At 43.7% G+C, this 17,466-nt stretch overlaps 2 protein-coding genes across 5 annotated transcripts; one reads left to right on the forward strand and one right to left on the reverse strand.

Moving 5' to 3' along the window:
* Window positions 1-2,102: 2,102 nt before the first annotated feature.
* On the forward strand, window positions 2,103-6,177 carry LOC133895538 (fruit protein pKIWI502-like). Of its 3 annotated transcripts, XM_062335962.1 has the most exons (6): window positions 2,103-2,266; window positions 2,318-2,778; window positions 3,645-3,744; window positions 3,826-3,921; window positions 3,999-4,082; window positions 5,641-6,177. In XM_062335962.1, the coding sequence occupies exons 1-6, from the start codon at window positions 2,240-2,242 to the stop codon at window positions 5,701-5,703; spliced, it is 831 nt and encodes a 276-aa protein (XP_062191946.1). In that variant the 5' UTR covers window positions 2,103-2,239; the 3' UTR covers window positions 5,704-6,177. The 3 variants fall into 3 exon arrangements, with proteins under 3 accessions (XP_062191946.1, XP_062191930.1, XP_062191939.1); XM_062335946.1 differs by having other exon boundaries at window positions 2,103-2,778; XM_062335955.1 differs by having other exon boundaries at window positions 2,103-2,778; window positions 4,002-4,082.
* A 402-nt stretch (window positions 6,178-6,579) lies between these two features.
* On the reverse strand, window positions 6,580-9,028 carry LOC133895558 (uncharacterized). 2 transcript variants are annotated; one of them, XM_062335981.1, is made up of 3 exons: window positions 8,892-9,028; window positions 8,324-8,393; window positions 6,580-7,637 (listed from the first exon to the last, which is right to left on the reverse strand). In XM_062335981.1, exon 3 carries the CDS (start codon window positions 7,610-7,612, stop codon window positions 6,809-6,811), a length of 804 nt encoding a protein of 267 aa, XP_062191965.1. In that variant the 5' UTR covers window positions 7,613-7,637; window positions 8,324-8,393; window positions 8,892-9,028; the 3' UTR covers window positions 6,580-6,808. The 2 variants fall into 2 exon arrangements, with proteins under 2 accessions (XP_062191965.1, XP_062191957.1); XM_062335973.1 differs by having other exon boundaries at window positions 6,580-7,671.
* Window positions 9,029-17,466: the final 8,438 nt, after the last annotated feature.

Below are 17,466 nucleotides of genomic sequence, written 5' to 3' on the forward strand. Positions count from 1 at the left end.
CCAGGGGCCATCCCAGATATCAATCTAACTTCCATCACCAGCTCGCCATATTATGCCTTCTTTGAGTAGCTTTACTCCTTTTAGTACACTTCGCTAAGAGTAAGATATGCCTTGTCAAGCGGTAGCTTGTAGAAGGTTACCATCTAGGTAATATCGCGCCTTGAGAACTCTAGCACAAAATGAGTCCAGACTTTGAAGTAGTTGCCACCATTGGCGTGCTAGCATGACCGTGTTAAAATATATGTAGATCTCGAAACCCCATTCTTTTTAGATGTTGTCAACATCTCCCAACTGAGCCAATGCATTTTACCTTCATTGTCTTATTGACTCCATCAGAACCGGTAGATCATAGAGCTCAATCCTTCACAGAAGCTCTTCGTAAGATCAAACACTGAGATTGCATAAATCGGTATTGTTTGGGCCACCACTTTAATTAGAACTTCTTTCCCAGCCTTCGATAACAGTTTTATTTTCCAGCCTTGTATTCAAAAGCCTTTCTTCGATTTACCAAGATAAATAAGTAGACCAAGATATCTCTCCTTCTTCGCTTGCCCTTCTATTTGAAGCTCAGATTTAATAACCAATTTGATACCCGCTGGAGTGTTAGGACTAAACATGATAGATGTTTTATCCTTGTTTACAAATTTTCCAGAGTAAACCTCATATAAATTTAATATTTTCTTTAGTTTCCGAGCACCTTTTGGTGTTGCTTTCATAAATATCAATGAATCATCAGCAAAGAAAAAATGGTTTATGTGCAGTGCGCTTGGGCAAATTTTAATACCCCCGATCTCACATCTATCTTCAACCTTTTGCAATAAGGTCGATAGTCCTTCAGCGCAGAGAATAAATAAATATGAAGACAACGGATTACCCTGCCTGAGACCTCTCTCCGGTTTGATAACATTTGTATAGCAGCCATTTACCTTTATATAATATGTAACAGAGGAGACACATTGCATGATTAGCCCAATCCATCTCTTACAGAAACCCATCTTCCTCATCATGTCCCTTAAGAAATGCCAATCAACTCTATGGTACACTTTACTCATGTCAAGTTTGATAGCAGCAAGATCTTCTTCATTGTCCCTTCTTTTCTGAGGTAGTGTGTAGTCTCATATGCTAGCAGTATATTATCTATAATAAGCCGGCTCGGAACAAACGCATTTTGCTTGGAGAGATGATATCCGGTAGTATTTGTTTCAGCCGGTTGGCGAGCACCTTTGAGATGAGTTGGTACAACATGTTATATAAACTTACAGGTTGTATGTCACTGATTTTTCCTGAGTTTCTCACCTTTGAGATCAAAACCACCATTGTATCATTCCAGCCCATTGGCATTTCTCCTCCAGCACCTCTTGTTTAACCTGAGGCCCAACCAAATGCCAATTTTTTTTAATAAAAAATTGATGGCATACCATCGGACCCTGGAGCTTTCAAATTTCCAATGCTTTGGAGCGCTTCCCAAACCTCCTTCTCTGTGAAATCCTTTATCAGCTCAGAGTTCATACTCCGGGTGTTATACACCAGTTAATATTAGCCAACAATTCAACTAGAATGACCCCTGCATGAGAAGTAAACAAATTTGTATAGTGGTTAGCTATAAAATGTTTCAACTCCTCTTCCCCCTCTACGTGGTTTTGAAGAAAAAAAAAAGATGTATGGAATAAGTACTCATGAACAATTTATTTTTCGCATCAATTGATATGTATGTAATGTCTTCGGCTTTATGTTGGTTCATTTCATTTGCACGATTATGACGGTGTTTCACATTCATTTGCTATCATGATGTTATGTGGCCACTGAAATTTAGAAGATGCTAAAGCAGAAATGCATACCTGCTGTTTATTTTTGGGAAATATGTTTCAAAGTTAGTCGACTTTTAATAATATATTTGAAGTTCATTATCCTTTGATCATATATCCCAAAGAAACTACTACATTTTATTACAAACTAATTATTATAGAACATATAATTAAAATATGATCAATTTCAAATATGTTATCAAAGTTGATCAAATTTGAGATATATAATCATTTTTCCTTTATTTTTTCTAGTTTTGGTCGAAGTTTCCTTCTCTGCTTTGACGAGGAAAAGGAGAAATCAAACATGTACGCTTCACAGTTCGACAACTTCCCAACCTCGCGGGAGGCCAACGGGATCCGCCACGGCGGTTTCCCTCCCTCTCCGCACGCACGGCCGCACGCGCTGCAGATCGCAGACTGCCCACGCGGCCTCGATGCTTCTGCGCTCCCCGCCGCACCACCTCCGCCTCCTCTCCGCCGCCGCGCTCACGTCCGCCGCCCCAGACCCCCACCTCCGCCTCCTCTCCGCCGCCGCGCTCACGTCCGCCGCCCCGGCGCCGGCGCCAGCCCCGCCCCAGACCCCCACCGACTGGGCCAAGGCGCCCCTCGCCTCCGTCCGCCCGGCTACAGCCGATGCCTCGCTCTTCCACGTCTCCCTCGACCTCTCCGCGCACCATGCCCTCCTCTCCTCCCACGGCGCCGCAGGCCAGTTCCTCCCCTTCCGCCTCCCCGCCGCGCCCTACCCCATCTTCCTTGCTATCGCCTCCCCTCCTCCTCTCGCCGGGTCCTCCGCCGCCGCCTGCTTCGATTTCCTCATCAAGCGCCTCCCTGGGACCCCCTCCGCGCGGCTCTGCGACCTCCGCCCCGGCGACCTCGTCCGCGTCGGCTCCAGCGTCGTCGGCCGCGGATTCGAGGTCGCCAGGATAGCCGACGCTCGTGACGTCCTCGTCTTCGCCACCGGATCCGGGATCAGGTGCCTTACGCTTCTCGACCATCATTTATTTGTTTCTACTCCTCAATAGGGGATAGGGTCAAACCCACATCTATTACACTACTATGCGATACACAAGTGTTCTATCCAAGGTCTCAATGATCCGCAGCCTGTTGCTATTCTGAAAGGAACAATTTTAAAACTGTGCTAAGCATGTTGAGTTCCATCTGCGTTGTGTTCTATTTATTACTATTGTCTGAGCTATTTCTGTAATTAATTCAGACCTGAGTCTACATTATTGCTTCTTTAACTGACCACAGACTGCTCTTGGTCATACTCCCTTCGCCTAAAAGAGAATTTAATTTAGCGGCTCTTTCTAAAAGGCGTAAATGCAAATAAAAAACATCCCCTGGATAAGCTTCGCGGCCGGGTGGTCTTCTTAATAGAAGGGACATTTGGTGATATAATCAAAATGCGCGCATGCCCAGTGGTAGAACATGACAGGCATAAACTGTACGATATTTACTTAGGTTTTTGCTTATTCAGATAAGTAAGCTATTCATTAGATGCAAAATATTTGTTTTATGCTGCCAAATGCCGTGCCGAATTTACTGACAATGTCCTATTCTTGATTTTTTTTCCTTTATCGCCTTGGTTGCATGAGCAATTTCCGTCTCATAGATAGCTTTGTCTGGTTGGTTCTATTGGATAATATATGGAATCCTGCTCTCCAGATAAGCTGTATCTATGTTATCAAAGCAAAAAAAGAAAAGAAAAACTCTTTTCCTAAGACTGTATTTACTACACCAATTCGTGGAAGGTGCAGCTGTAGAAGACATCACAGATGTATTAACATAGGAATGTGTAGTTCTTCTCATAATATCTCCTTCATACTCACTTTTTTGCAGTCCGATTCGATCACTTATCGAGTCAGGTTTTGGTGAAAAAGGTAACATTGGTGTAAACCTCTTTTATGGGGTTAGAAACCTTCAGAGGATGGCATATCAGGTAGGTTTAAGTCAGTCTTAGCCATACAATTTGTGTTATTGAATTATGTATATAATGGTTGGTGACTGTGCACTCTTACAGGAGAGGTTTAGTGATTGGAAATCCAGAGGAGTCAAAGTTATACCTGTCCTCTCAAGACCAGATAGTCAATGGACTGGCGAGCGGGGCTATGTCCAGGTGCTGTTATCTTCTACTCTTTGTTTATTTCTAGCTGTTGTGTTTTCTTGTGCTTATAGTGTTTGTTCTGCATTTAGCAGAATGTTTTCTCAAGGATGAAGAAGGTTGTAAATCCTTCATCCATGGGAGCGATTTTGTGTGGACATAAACAGATGACTGAGGTATGCTCTTATTGCTAGCTTTGCTCCATTTCTGATTCTAAACATTGAAGCTAATTATTGGATACAAGTTGCCACTCGTAGCCCCATTTACACCCAGCACATTTTGATTGTTTGTCCATGTGTCACAATGTTTTCTTTGTTCAGATGCTATTTTGTTCTCTTCTTTGAACGTGTAAACATCATAAATGTTCCAACGTTAGAGATCAGCCTTGACATGATCACTTTAAGGGCCCGTTTGGATTCACAGCCGAATCGGGCGGAACGGCATCCAAACGCTCGGCATCGAAACGTTTCCGGGTGAAACGATCCCGTGAATCAGCACGAAACACCGAAACGGCTCGGAGGCCATTTCTCACCGTTTTTGCGCAGATAAGTTCGAACATCCCTCTAGGATTCAATCGATTTTACACGCAAATGCGACTAGTCCACATCGACTCGCCGGAGTATGGGAGAGCTCACCATGGATTTGGCTTGGACGAAGATGGCCAGCGGTTGCAGTCTTGCAGATCGACGACGTATCATGAAGCTCGGCATATGGCCGGCTCGGATGGAGACGGCGCACGCGCACTCGGCTCAGTAGCGAGAAGAAGGGGATGGAGGAGCGGCGCCAGAGCTGAGGAAGATGAGCCTGAGTGGCTTGGTCCAGCGGGGGGATGGTGGAGCAGCTCGGGGAAAGTGGCGGAGAAAGGCACAGTGGGCTTCCTGGAGCTCTTGGGCGGTGCTGTGCGTGCTCACCTGGGCTATGGAGATGTGGAGGAGGTTTGCTATGTGTTCGGCGTGGTGCTTAGTGGAGAACAGAAATGGAGACAGAGAGAGCAGCGAGGAAGAAAAAACAGGAAAGAGGTGCTGGAGTTCTACTGGGAAGAGATAAAGGAGAGAGAGCAGTAGAAGAGGGAGGTGAGGCTCCTGTTGGTCGGTGTGGACGGTGTGTTCCTGTTGTCACCACTCATTCCTAATCTGTTATTACAAATAAAACAAACAAACACCATAACAACACAAGGGCAAAATGGTCAATTGCACCACCATCCTCTCCTTCAAGAAACTGAATCGAGACAGCTAGCCAAACGGTTTCCAGGGGTGATTATAATTCACCACAGAAACATTTCTAGAAAAAATCCAGAACCGAAACGTTTCTGAGAGAAACCGGAACCCTACCAAACACACCCTAAGTTTTCTCATCACATAGCTACTTCATATAAAACACACAGTTGCATATCAGTACGACTGTGATTCGCAAATTATACTGTCCGTGCTCTGGATTTATAGTTATTAGTTTCTATTTTGAGGCGGACCATTCTGTCTACAAGTGGAAGTTTTGCAGCATAGTAAGGCTATATTGGTTCCACATATGAGGCACCAATTACCATATAAAGTTTGTATACCTAGTAATTATGGCTATATTCGTTACACATATGATGGTTGTCAAGTTGTCATTCAGGAGTAATAGTTTGCAATACTCCGCCTCGTCCTTTCTCTGCAATAATATTTCCTTCTTATAAATGTTGGTGACTTGATTCTGTACTTCCATGCTGATCTTCTATATATTTGTATGTTGCAGGAAATTATTAGAGTTCTTGTTGCTGACGGTTTGTCAAAAGATAAAATCTTAACGAACTTCTGAGTACTACTAGGGTACAGTTCTGGCCCTTTTTGGATGCTGTACCATTATTACTATACAATCCATAGCTATTCTTTCATCTCTATAGCAGTGCGATTGATGATCGCAACAGAGATACAGTTACATACTGACAAATAAGGGCTGTTCTTGTTTCATTCATGCCGCCGTATCCACTATTGCGTTTGTTGAATGTATGATGTATTAATCTCGACACCCATCGGGCACTGGAATCAAGAAGGCCTGTGTTGAGAATGTTTTGTAGTATTTTGAGACAATGCCTCTTTTGAAGGTGCTGATGTACTCCAAAGGCCGCTCCAGAAAAATAAGAGGGTATAAATAGAAGATAGTAGGATCATTTTTGGTTTGTATACCCTCAGATATGAGCGCTGCGCACCTTTTGCGCGGCTGAGATTTTGGTGTATCTGAATGCTATATAATTTTTTGAATGGCTTGAGTGGAATGATGTGTTTGTATGCATGTGTAAGTTCTGGATGTGCTCAAAGAGATATGTGCATCGTTTTGCACTGTACAGCCTCGTTCTTCTACTCCTGGCGTATTGATGTACTACTTGCACCCAGAAAAGACTACATCAATCAGGAAATAATGCAAATTTGTAGGATAATGAGTAGTATAAATCCCGTAGTCACGTAGCACTATCCTCGAGTTTGATCACCATATAATGCCTTAAATTATCAGACGAAGCTAACACGGCTCAACAAAAGAAAATATGGTGGCAGATATTGAGGTGATACAAAGGATAGAAAAGCCTGGTTTCTGTTCTGAATTCGGACAGGCAATCAAATCCATATAAAAGGTTGAAAGTATGCATTCACAATCATCTTCTAATAATCACCAAATGCGCCAAGCTAACACAGCTCGTAGAAACAAACAAGTATCTTCATAGGTTCAATCATCAACTCGGCCAAATGTATTAGTACAACAAGTTCGGAATCCACACAGTTAAACTGAAACAGTAACACTAAGAAAGAAAATCCAATTCTTTCTGCGTGCCGAAAGACCACTCAGATAGTTCCACTGGAGGATCTTCTATCCTTCAGTCCACATTGTCACCTTCAAGGGCTTTCTATTCTTCACCTTCAAGGGCTTTCTATTCATTCAAGATTTGCTTTTTGTCGTTAGGTTCAGCAGAATTACTACGGCGATCGTGATGATGGTGATGATGTCGGTGGTGATGGTGATGGTGGCTATTCTTGTGAGACCTTTTGCTATTTCTTGCCTTCTCGGATTCATCAGCAGCTCTGCCATCAGATGACTCCTCCAAGGATCGGCTTCTATGACGCTTTTTGTTGTTGGAATCCGATGGTGCATCCTCATCACTTAATCTGTGGCACTTCCTATGCCTCGACCTGACCTTGTCCTCAGTGTCAGAGTCATCTGATGATTGATGACGGCATCTGCGGCTCCAAGAATGGTCCTTCTTGGTAGATCTCCTCTCTTCATCATCACTGCTATAGTCTTCAGAGTCTGACCTTGAAGAATGTCGACGATGCCTTCTCCTGTGTGAGTGCTTCTTCCTTCGACGTTCTTCTTCAGACGCACTCTCATATTCATCACTGTCACTATCATCACTTGAGCTTGAGCTCCTCCTTTTAGACCTGTGCTTGCGTCTCCTGGCATCATCAGAGTCAGAGTGACCGTGCTTCTTGTGCCTTCTGCGGTCCTTCCTCTTCCTGTGTTTCCGATCAACATCACTGTTGGAATCACAACCAGAGTCTGAGGAAGAATCTCCTCTCCTCCTGTGCTTTCTTGACTTAAGCTTCTTTGCTTCTGCATCAGCCTTTGCATTAGCTGCTGCTTCCAGCTTCTGCTCCCATTTCAGTGGGGCTTCTTTCTTCTCAAGGATTCTCTTTTTCTTATCTTCAACCAGCTGCAGGAACTTCTTGGCATCCATCCCGAAAAATCAGATAACTCTAAACCTGTAGGGCCGTGAAATGATGCAAGGAAGTGCATCTCATAGAAGAGAGACAAAATCACTGTTAGTTTTTTGAAAATTTGGAATATAGCACCCTAGTAGATAAGTAAATCTTATCAGAAAAAGATCAGAAAATTTGGACATCTACAGGCACATACAATACAATGAATCTAATCCCTCAAACCAGAAAAAACGAGTGACTCACTTTCCCGCAATTTAAAATTAGACTCATGCTGTTGATAATTTAATATTCAATTCAACATAACCTTCAACCCTTCAAAGTTTCTAAGCTTTCAGAGCCTTATAAACTATGTCAAGCAAAGGGATTTCACAGCTCTTGTAACAATGCAATATTCCCAAATATTGACTGATGTGAGAAAGCTAAGGTAGGCAAAAATGGTTGCCCTTAATCCATAAAATAAGCTTTTCATTTGGCATTGGTTTAAATATAATTATGATTCTGAATCTAATGGTGCAGAAAATAGAGGCCTACAACTAATAATTAATATTACATCCTGAAACTTATTCCAACATGAGTAGATTACTGTAATGCAAGCTCGATACCAATTCTGATTAGAACTTCAAACAAACTACACTGCACAAGCATTAACTACTACTAGGAATAGCTAGGGATAACTGCAGCTGCCACTAACAAAAAAACAGAGCATGCATGATGATACACTTTCTTACCTTGTCCGGAATTTCCAAGTTCCCAGAAAGATCCTCCCTTTTCTTCTCTTTGCTGAGCTCTCAATTTTACCTGCAATAACAAAAACAAAGTAAAGTTACAAAATTCATGGAAGATGCAATGTAGCTTTTAAGGAACATTCTCGGAGCTGTCCCGATTAAGACAGTAACACATCTGCACGGAAAAGCAACGGAGCGTATACACAGCTCCGCCGCATCCAATTCTGATTCCCAGTACGAGCGTCCCCCACGACGTGAGGTCACGAAACTTCGAACCGATACGCCCGAGAATTCTGGAAAACGCTACAGATCTGAGCCGCACCGAAACCCTAGAACAGCTCAGAACCACCGCGCCCAAACCTTAACGGCGCTCTACGAAATTCAACCCCTGGAGCCCCTAGATCCGGCTCCAGGCACCCCGATCTGGAGCCTACGCCAACGAAACGGGGGATCTAAGCCTAAGCGCCAAACCATAGCACCAACAAATATAGAAAAAGAAATAAAATACAGGAGAAATTTGGGAGAAAAAGGCAAGCATGCGGGTCTCGGGCTGGAAGAAGAGCAGACTCACCTGATCAGGGAAGCGCAGGCGGCGGCGGCGGCGGAGCTCCTGCTGTCTCTCTCGCGCAGCGCGTGCAGGGGAGGGGAGGGAGGCTTCCGGTGGACCAAGCCCACCCCTTTTATAAGCAAAGCCCTCTCAACGGTTGCTTCCTGGTGGAGTGGTGGGGAGGGGTTCTGACAAGTGGGCCCCGGCGTCGTTTTTCTTTGTGCCACTGCCACACGGCATCTCCAGGGTATCGGAAGCTTCCATTCGGAGTTGAGGTCGGCGCGTACGTCGTAGGGCCAACGTACGTTACGTACGTACGTACGTACAGTAGAGTGTAGACTACACATCAATTCAAGTGAGATAACCTACCAATGTTCGTGTTCGACGGCCGGCTTGCCATGCCGTGAGTAACAGTGGTCACGTCCATCAACACATCAGCTACTCCCTCCGCTCATGAAAATACGAAGATTTGAACTTTGACTAGTTATAACTTTTAAACTATTAGGGTATTAATATGAAAAACCATATGTGTGTATTTGCCGTGAAAAGGTAAGTCCACGATACAACTATTCGACGGCTAGCTCTCTGTATTCGAATCCGATATAAATATCTGAGATTTGATCTGATATCTGAGATTTTTTTTAATATTCGATATTCGAGATCCGATTAGTATATAATCGAATCAAACGGATAGAAAAATTTGTCCCTTTTTACCCCTATTATTGATTAGTTCATAACTAATGGTTGAATCATAACTCGACTTCTATCGAGAACCTATGTATTGCTAAGCATTTCGTTCAACCTTTAAAGTTAGACATCAACAATATTCTACACAGGTTACAAGGATAAGAATCATCAACAAGATCAAGTTAGAAATAATACAGCAACATATGTCCTGCCTATATAACTTGACATTGAAACGCTAACATGCTGAAAGGATCGAATGGCCTAAGAAGAGGGGTGAATTGGGCAAATAAAAACTTCTATCAAAATCTAGAATAAATAGCAACCTTAGCGAAGATGAAAAGAAATGTGACTGCCCGAACAAGTTAGGAAAAGACAACAAAACAAGTAAGCAAAGACACTAAGAAAATGCGGAGTTAAAAGCTTGCAAGAATATAAATGCTCAAATTAAATTATGGAATAGTAAAGAGATGGACAAGAGAACACCAGATTTTTCCCGAGATATCGAGGAGTTGGTACTCCCCCCTAGTCCTCGTTGGAGCATCCACCAAGGATATTACTCCCCTTTGAATTACCAAGACTCAAGTGCTCTCTCATGATTATCACTTCTCCATCTCCAGATTGGCGGGCATCAAACCAAGTACATAGCTCTTCTCGGAACTCTCACAAGAACTACAAGAGCTCACTGAGACACCTCCAATCACCAAAGACCGGCTAGGTGTTGCCAACCACCAAGGGTAACAAGTCAATAGCTTCACTTGACCAGGATCAAGCCTAGACTACAGCTAGATGCACACTTGCTACTCTCCAAGCACTAATGATGTCCTTAATCTTCAATTAGGAACTTGAAAATCAACTCAATTGCTCTCTCTTACTACTTGATGACACACACAGTGTATGAACTCCTTTGGGTTGCACACACGCAAAATTAAACCAAGTGGAGAGGTATTTATAAGCTAGAAAGCCAAATTATAGCCGTTGCCTAACCACCCACTTTTTCTGTTATCACCGGATGGTCCGGTGAGTATATCCTTACTCACACCAGACAATATGGTGAGTATAATTTTCATACCCAAGTGCCAGCTATCATTAGCCGTTACTGCTGAGAATTAGTTCGATGATAAGCATCATGTGTTCAATACACTAACACCGGACCATCCGGTTAGTTGAACCAAGCCAAACTTCACTTTTCAAGCTTCTCCATTGAAAATGCTCCGGTGCTCATACATATCCATCACCGAACAATCCTGTGAGAAGTCCACTTCATACTGCCTGAAGAAACCTCTCTGCAGAAATTAGTCCGGTGATATCAACTTTCAATCACCGGATAATCCGGTGAGTTCAAATCTCTTTGGTCACCAGAAAAGCTTCTCTACAAAAATTAGTCTAGGGAGTATATCTTCCCATCACCGGATAATCCGGTAAGTTCAAGTTCTTTTTTTCCCAAAAAAAAATCTCTTTTGCTGAAATTAGTCCGGTGCTTTAAACACACTGCCACCAAACCATCCGGTGTAACACTTCTGGAAATTTTGTACATGTGCCAACTAAAAAATTATCCGGTGATACCATGGCCTTGATCATCGGAGCATCCGGTGAACATATAAGTGTTTTTCTGACTTGCAAATAATGCTCCGGTGAGACCAATAACACAACCACCGGATCATCTGGTAAGGCAAGTTTTTCTGAGCTCATCCAATTCAAACTTTCCTTGAGCTCTAACTTCTCAAGATCTCAACCACAAACTTCTATGAGCTAACTAGTGCTAGAATTTCATAAGTGTGCATCAAACCAAGTCTAGACTCAACTAGGTCAAACTACTACTCTTAGCCCCTCTTTATAGTATGGTCAAAAGACTAAGAAAGGAAACATATACTACTCTAAGTGTCCTTAATCTCATTTGTGACACTTAGAACTAGAAGATCCTTAATCTTGATGCACATGTCCTTTGATCGACCAGATTATCGTTTTAGAGACCAAGAGTACCCAAATATCATTGTATACTAAATTTTTTATTCCCTTCAAAACAAATTATTAGTCACAATGATATGATTATCATTAATCACTGAAACATTTACCAGTTACCTAGTGGTCTAAATGCTGCTACACATGCATAACTTACACAAGCAATAATTTGGCAGTTTAGACTCCACATGATTCAAATTATAAGGTGAAATATGTTTAGATGCTTGACTTGCTGCTCCGACGCCTGCCTGACACTTCATGCGCAACACTCACAAAACTATGGTGATTCGGTGTCGCCTTCGATCACTTAGATAATCAGCGCGTCACTCTCTAATAAACCAAGAATTTGTTGCATAAACCAAGAATTTGTTGCATAAACAAATAAACAACGGAAAGTGTGCATATGATGCATGTTTGAATAACAATAAAGCGTCATGTTTCAAAAACATTTGCAAAACATAGACAAACGACTCGGGTTGGAAATGGTTTGAACCTCGGATAAGACGTCCTAAGTTCATAAGGCTTCGAGCAGCTAGCGATCAGACTGACGGTATGACGGTAGTTAGACCAGCCCTAGTGGTGGTCTGACTCATGAATACATAGTTTGACTGAGATTTTAGCCTACAACCGGCGGTCAAACCGCCTTGAGTGGTAGTTAGACCATGAGTGCCTGTCAGCAGCACCTTGGCAAGGTCGCCGGCGAACCTTCGACCACGAAGAGTACCAAAGTGCTCTATGATACTAGTTGAGTGTTTTTAGAGTGGTTTAGATAATATTCACCGAGCCAAACTTGGAAAGCTCTATGGATGGAATTTAGGTTAGAGTGGAGCTTAAGTCTAAACGGAATGAGAACCAATTAGGGCTTGGGAACTCGGAAAAATGTCAAGAGATATCTCACCTTAGCATAGGGAAGCTTTCTATTAGAATCACACCAGGAAAGCTTTAATTTGGAGATCAGGCTCCCGAAGTAGTGTACGGGCTTGGGGTGGATGAATCTGTGTAGAAACGTCTTCGACGAAGAGGAGGAAGGGGATGAGATCGGGGAAGTCCCGAGGAGCTTAGGGAAGTTCTCCCCGTTGATCTTTGGTCGTCACATTGAGGTGGATCTCTCCTTCTCTCTTTAGGGTTAAGTGAAGAGTGTGAGTGAGAGTGAGAAGTGGGAGAGAGATCAAGAGAGTTGGCCGATTTCTTAAGTGAGCGCTCTGCGTCTTGGCGGTCGGATCGCGAGAGCTCCCGGTTAGACCATGGGAACGGTCTCTTTTTTCTTTTTCTATTCTTCTTCTTCTCAAAAGCCGGGGGGGGGGGGCTCTAAAGATCTCTAAACCATTTTTACTCACAAATATACTCACATTTATGTGGGAAAATGCATAAAGGTTTTAAACGTAAAACCTTTGAAATCCGATTGAAGGTTTAAAATAATAATTATACATGTAAAACATAATGCTATGATGATTATGTATACTTAATTACATAATTAACGTCTTGGGATGTAACAAGGCGTTTGGTGGGAGACCGGGTTATAGAATCAATAGCCGTACTATCAATAGGGGCGATCGAAAGTGTTGCTTGATTGTTGTGTCGAGTGCTCAAACCATGATTAGTGCGGGATATGTTTGTGTTGAGAGTTTATTTTAGGAATTCAGGCTATCTAAAAGGGTGTTTTAGATTTAACCCTTTGTGTTGTCGGCTTTAGTAGCAAAAGGTAGTTATAGCCAAGGCTTAGTGGTGTTTGGTATGTTCTATGTGGTTCCTAGTTTAATCTCGAGGTATTAAGCTTTGGAGCGTATCCTCTTGATGGGCGATTTTGATGTGAACACAATTTCTTCCCAAAGAAAATAAGCCACACTGAAAGGAGCATGATCGTTGGACATGGTAGCGAGGAGATTCCTTGAGATGCTCTGCACTGTGGTCGCATCCCCGCTCTTTGGTGCCAATGTGGGTCGAAACAAAGAGTTCAAGCATCTGTAGAATGGCCTCATTCCAGTGAGTTTTCTAAATTCGACTCGTCCGTGATTAAGATACATGAACCTGAGCTCTTCCAAGGTAAGTTGATGCTCGTTATGAATTTGATCCTTATGTATATCTCGAGTATCAAAACGGAAATGATAAGCAAAGCCTCTGAAGCTCACCTTGTACTGAACTCCCTCGGTCATCCAATGCATGAAGGGATTCTCCGATCCATCGAACCAAACTGTGGCATAGAATTGTGCGATGACTTCCTCGCACCAATCATATTTGAATGCCATTATATTCTTTACCTTCTTGCTCTCACATGCAGCTATGACTTCATTAAACACAGGGTCATTTTTCTGTGCCTTAGTGGTGTTAGGCATGTAGTTCCAATTAATCTCGAGGTGTGTGATGAACTATGAGCTCTATTTAAATTTGTAAGACTTTTCATGTTAGTGTGATGCTTGTCGTATTTCTTAAATTAAGTGTGATTCATATCTTGTCATATGTATCTTGAATACTTGATATTGCATCCCACGGATCCTAGGATATAGGGGGGGCTCTTGCAAAAAATTTCTCTTAAATATGTGCATTTGAGTGTTACTCAATCCTAAATCAATGCACACATTTAGGGGGAGCTCACCATATCTTCTAGAATTCAAAATCCTATTTCAAATATCTTTTGTAAGCTTCAATCGTGTTGTCATCAATCACCAAAAAGGGGGAGATTGAAAGTGCATCTAGGCCCCCCTAAGTGGGTTTTGGCTTATTGATGATAAAATGATTAAGGATCTAATATGTTTATCTAAGTCATGAACATGTCTAAGTCTAAATTGAGAAGACATATGACGATTGACGCCCTTCGAAAAGAAAAGACAAGCAACGAGGAGTACTCAATAGGATTTAAATTTCTCTATTTTTGAAATTGAGTCTAGGATAGTCGCTCTATTAAGAGGGTTGTATTTGATTGCTTGTTTAGTGTCTCAATGCTCAAGATATCCTTTAGAACCAATAAGTTGAGAGACACACTCACCCACAGACACTGGGATGTTAGACAGAAGTTCACTGAGTCCGGAGTCTCCGGTGTCACCGGATACTCCGGTACTCAGTATTTAGTCCGGAGTCTCCGAGTCAGACTCCGGCAGAGGGTGCTCGGTTCCGTTTTATTTTTAATTATCCGGAGTCTCCGGTGTTCACCGGACACTCCGGTAGTTGCTGAGTTTTAAGGCCGGAGTCTCCGAGGGAGACTCCGCCAGAGGTCGATTGGTTAGGCATTTATTTTTGTTGAAAAAGACCGGAGTCTCCGGTGTTAATTGGATACTCCGGTAGGAGAAAATATTTTCACCGGAGACTCCGACAAGGGTGGCTCGGTTAATATTTATTCTTTTGATAAAAATACAGGAGTCTCTGGTGTTCATCGGATACTCCGGTACCTGGAGAAGCCGGAGGGTCCGACAAGTCTCCGGACTTAGTCTGAGTAGCAGCCCTGTCAGGACCGAAGACTCCGGTGTTCACCTGAGACTCCGGTAACTTAAACAGAACCGTAATGGCTAGTTCTGACATATTTCTGTGACCGTTCTAACGCCGTTTTGGAATTGAGACCGGATACTCCGGATTAGGTCTGTCAGAACAGTAACGGCTAGTTTTTGAGAGATGGCTATATATACTTCCACACCCCATGGCATTAAAGGCTTGCTGTTGCTGCTGAACTCTACACTCCTAGAGCATTCCAAGAGCATTCAAAGTCCCTCCAACCATCTCTAGTGCTAAGTTTTGCGCAAATTTAGTGAGTTTGGGTTTGGAGTGAGATTAAGGCACTTGAGCATTGAATTCTTCATCGAGCATTCGCTGTGATCATTTCTCTTGGAGCTTTATGCTTCTAGACGACAAGGCGTCGCCCGTACAGCACTCAATCTTTGTGGAGTGCCACGGGAAGTTTGTAATCGACTTCAAATTAAGTAAGAAAATTCTAGCTTGATCTTTATGGTCGCTAGAAGAGGATAGGGTTGGAAAAGACCCGGCTCTTTGTGAGCTCCTCAACGGAGACGTAGGCACTTCTTTGTGAGGTGGCCGAACTCCGGGATAATCCCTTGTGTTCTCATTTGTGCAATTTACTTAATTGTGTAGCTTTGTGAATGTTCCATATAATTAGTCCTAGTGATCATCTTGCTAGTATTTATTGTTGTTTAAGCTTTGTGATAACTAGCAGACTTAGTATCACCTTTAGATTCTAGCTATTCACGTTAATTCTTAGTTATTCTCGAAATCCTGTATAGACCGGAGACTCCAGACTAGATTGGATACTCCGGACAGACCGGACCGGAGTATCCGACCTTCACCAGAGTATCCGGCATCTTTTAATCCGCTGTTTAGTTTTAATTTTCAAAAAAAATCTATTCACCCCCCCCCCCCTCTAGGCACTTTCACTTTCCACCAAAGAAGCTGAAGGCAAGGCATGCAATATCGATGTCCTAGAAAATAGAGACACCCCTTTTATACTGAGATCATAGGGTGTATGCTCTCGAAGATACAATGCCTATGCACCAGTCGTAGGGCACACTATGATAAGCACCCAAAGAGCAGGAAACACCACAATAGCAGGGGCCCCAACACCAGGCTAGGGAGGTTGTTGTCAAGCACCAGAACGGGATAGCAGGCGTCAAGGCGTGGTCACCACAAGCAGCGTGTGCATGCGACGTGGTCACCATGAACAGAGCATGCATGCGATGCAAGCACCGCGCACCAGAGTGTGCACGCGTCACAGACACAACAGCCAAAGCACGCACGTGACATGGTCACTTCGAGCACAGCGCGCCCGACGCAACACCCACATGCAAACAGAGCCGAACACGAAGACATGAACAAAGCACCATCACCACCACAGCTACAGTGCAAGGCACCACAGTCTCAGCTAGCGCGAAGGGGAGCAGACAAAGCCAAGAGCCACCGCACTCCGAGGAGGCTGGCGGCGCATAGCACAGTGAGGCCCACCACCGAGGGAAGCAAGTCGACAAATTTGACTCCAATTCAAATTTAAATTTAAAAGGGAAATCTCTAAAATTTCTAACAGCTTCTTCTTAAGATTATACACATATATTGGGCTAGGCTGGGGAACATTCAGGGAACCAAACATAGAGTGTCTATTGCACACAAATTCTGCTAGCACTTGGGCGTGAATTTTCCCGGTGCACTAAAATTGAGTCCAGATCAGTACGTACGTCCAACTTTGTCTGAACTACAATACATATCGACATGTTTCACAGTCTTCTTGAGAATTATTACTAGTAGATTAGTCTCATTGATGATGAACGATCATATCGGAGGAGATATCTCCGCGCCAGCACCAATGACGACGATCAGTCCACCGCAGGAGCGCGTCGACTGGTCTGGCCTACCCGACAATCTCCTGACATGTGTGCGCGAGCTCCTCAACGTCCCCGGCCACATATGCTTCCGTGCCGTGTGTCGCTCGTGGAGGGCAGCCGACGTCCAGGACCAATGTGCATCGGTGATGCAACTGTTGTGGGCGGTCATCCCTCGCGTCGACTTTGGCGGCAGCGACACCTTCACCCTTCTCTCCATCCTAACCATGTAGGTGTTCCATTGGATGCCCCTAAGCGGTGCGAGGCTATGCTGCCTTGGCTCCAGTGGCAAGTGGATCGCCGGTGCGTACAACGACGTCGACCTCCAGTGTTACAGGATCTCATGAGTTCGAAAAAAGTGTCCACATCGACATGTATCCTCGCGTCGAGGCACACCGGACATGGTGTGACACACATTCAACGTGTCGTAGCCATGTCCAAGGCTAACGAGAGGAGGAGAAGACAGCGATGACATAAGGGGGAGAGGAGGAGACGAATCTTGGCCTTGAACTCCACGTAGCACCTGGCCACACGCATATCTCAACCTTGATGTCGGGAAGAGAACACAACCATGGGGGAGAGGCTAAGGCGACAGCATGGGAGAGAAGGAGGCGGAGGCGGTGGCAAGGGCGAGAGGGAGG

This window comes from Phragmites australis, chromosome 2 (assembly GCF_958298935.1).
Source record: "Phragmites australis chromosome 2, lpPhrAust1.1, whole genome shotgun sequence".
Lineage (NCBI taxonomy): Eukaryota > Viridiplantae > Streptophyta > Magnoliopsida > Poales > Poaceae > Phragmites > Phragmites australis.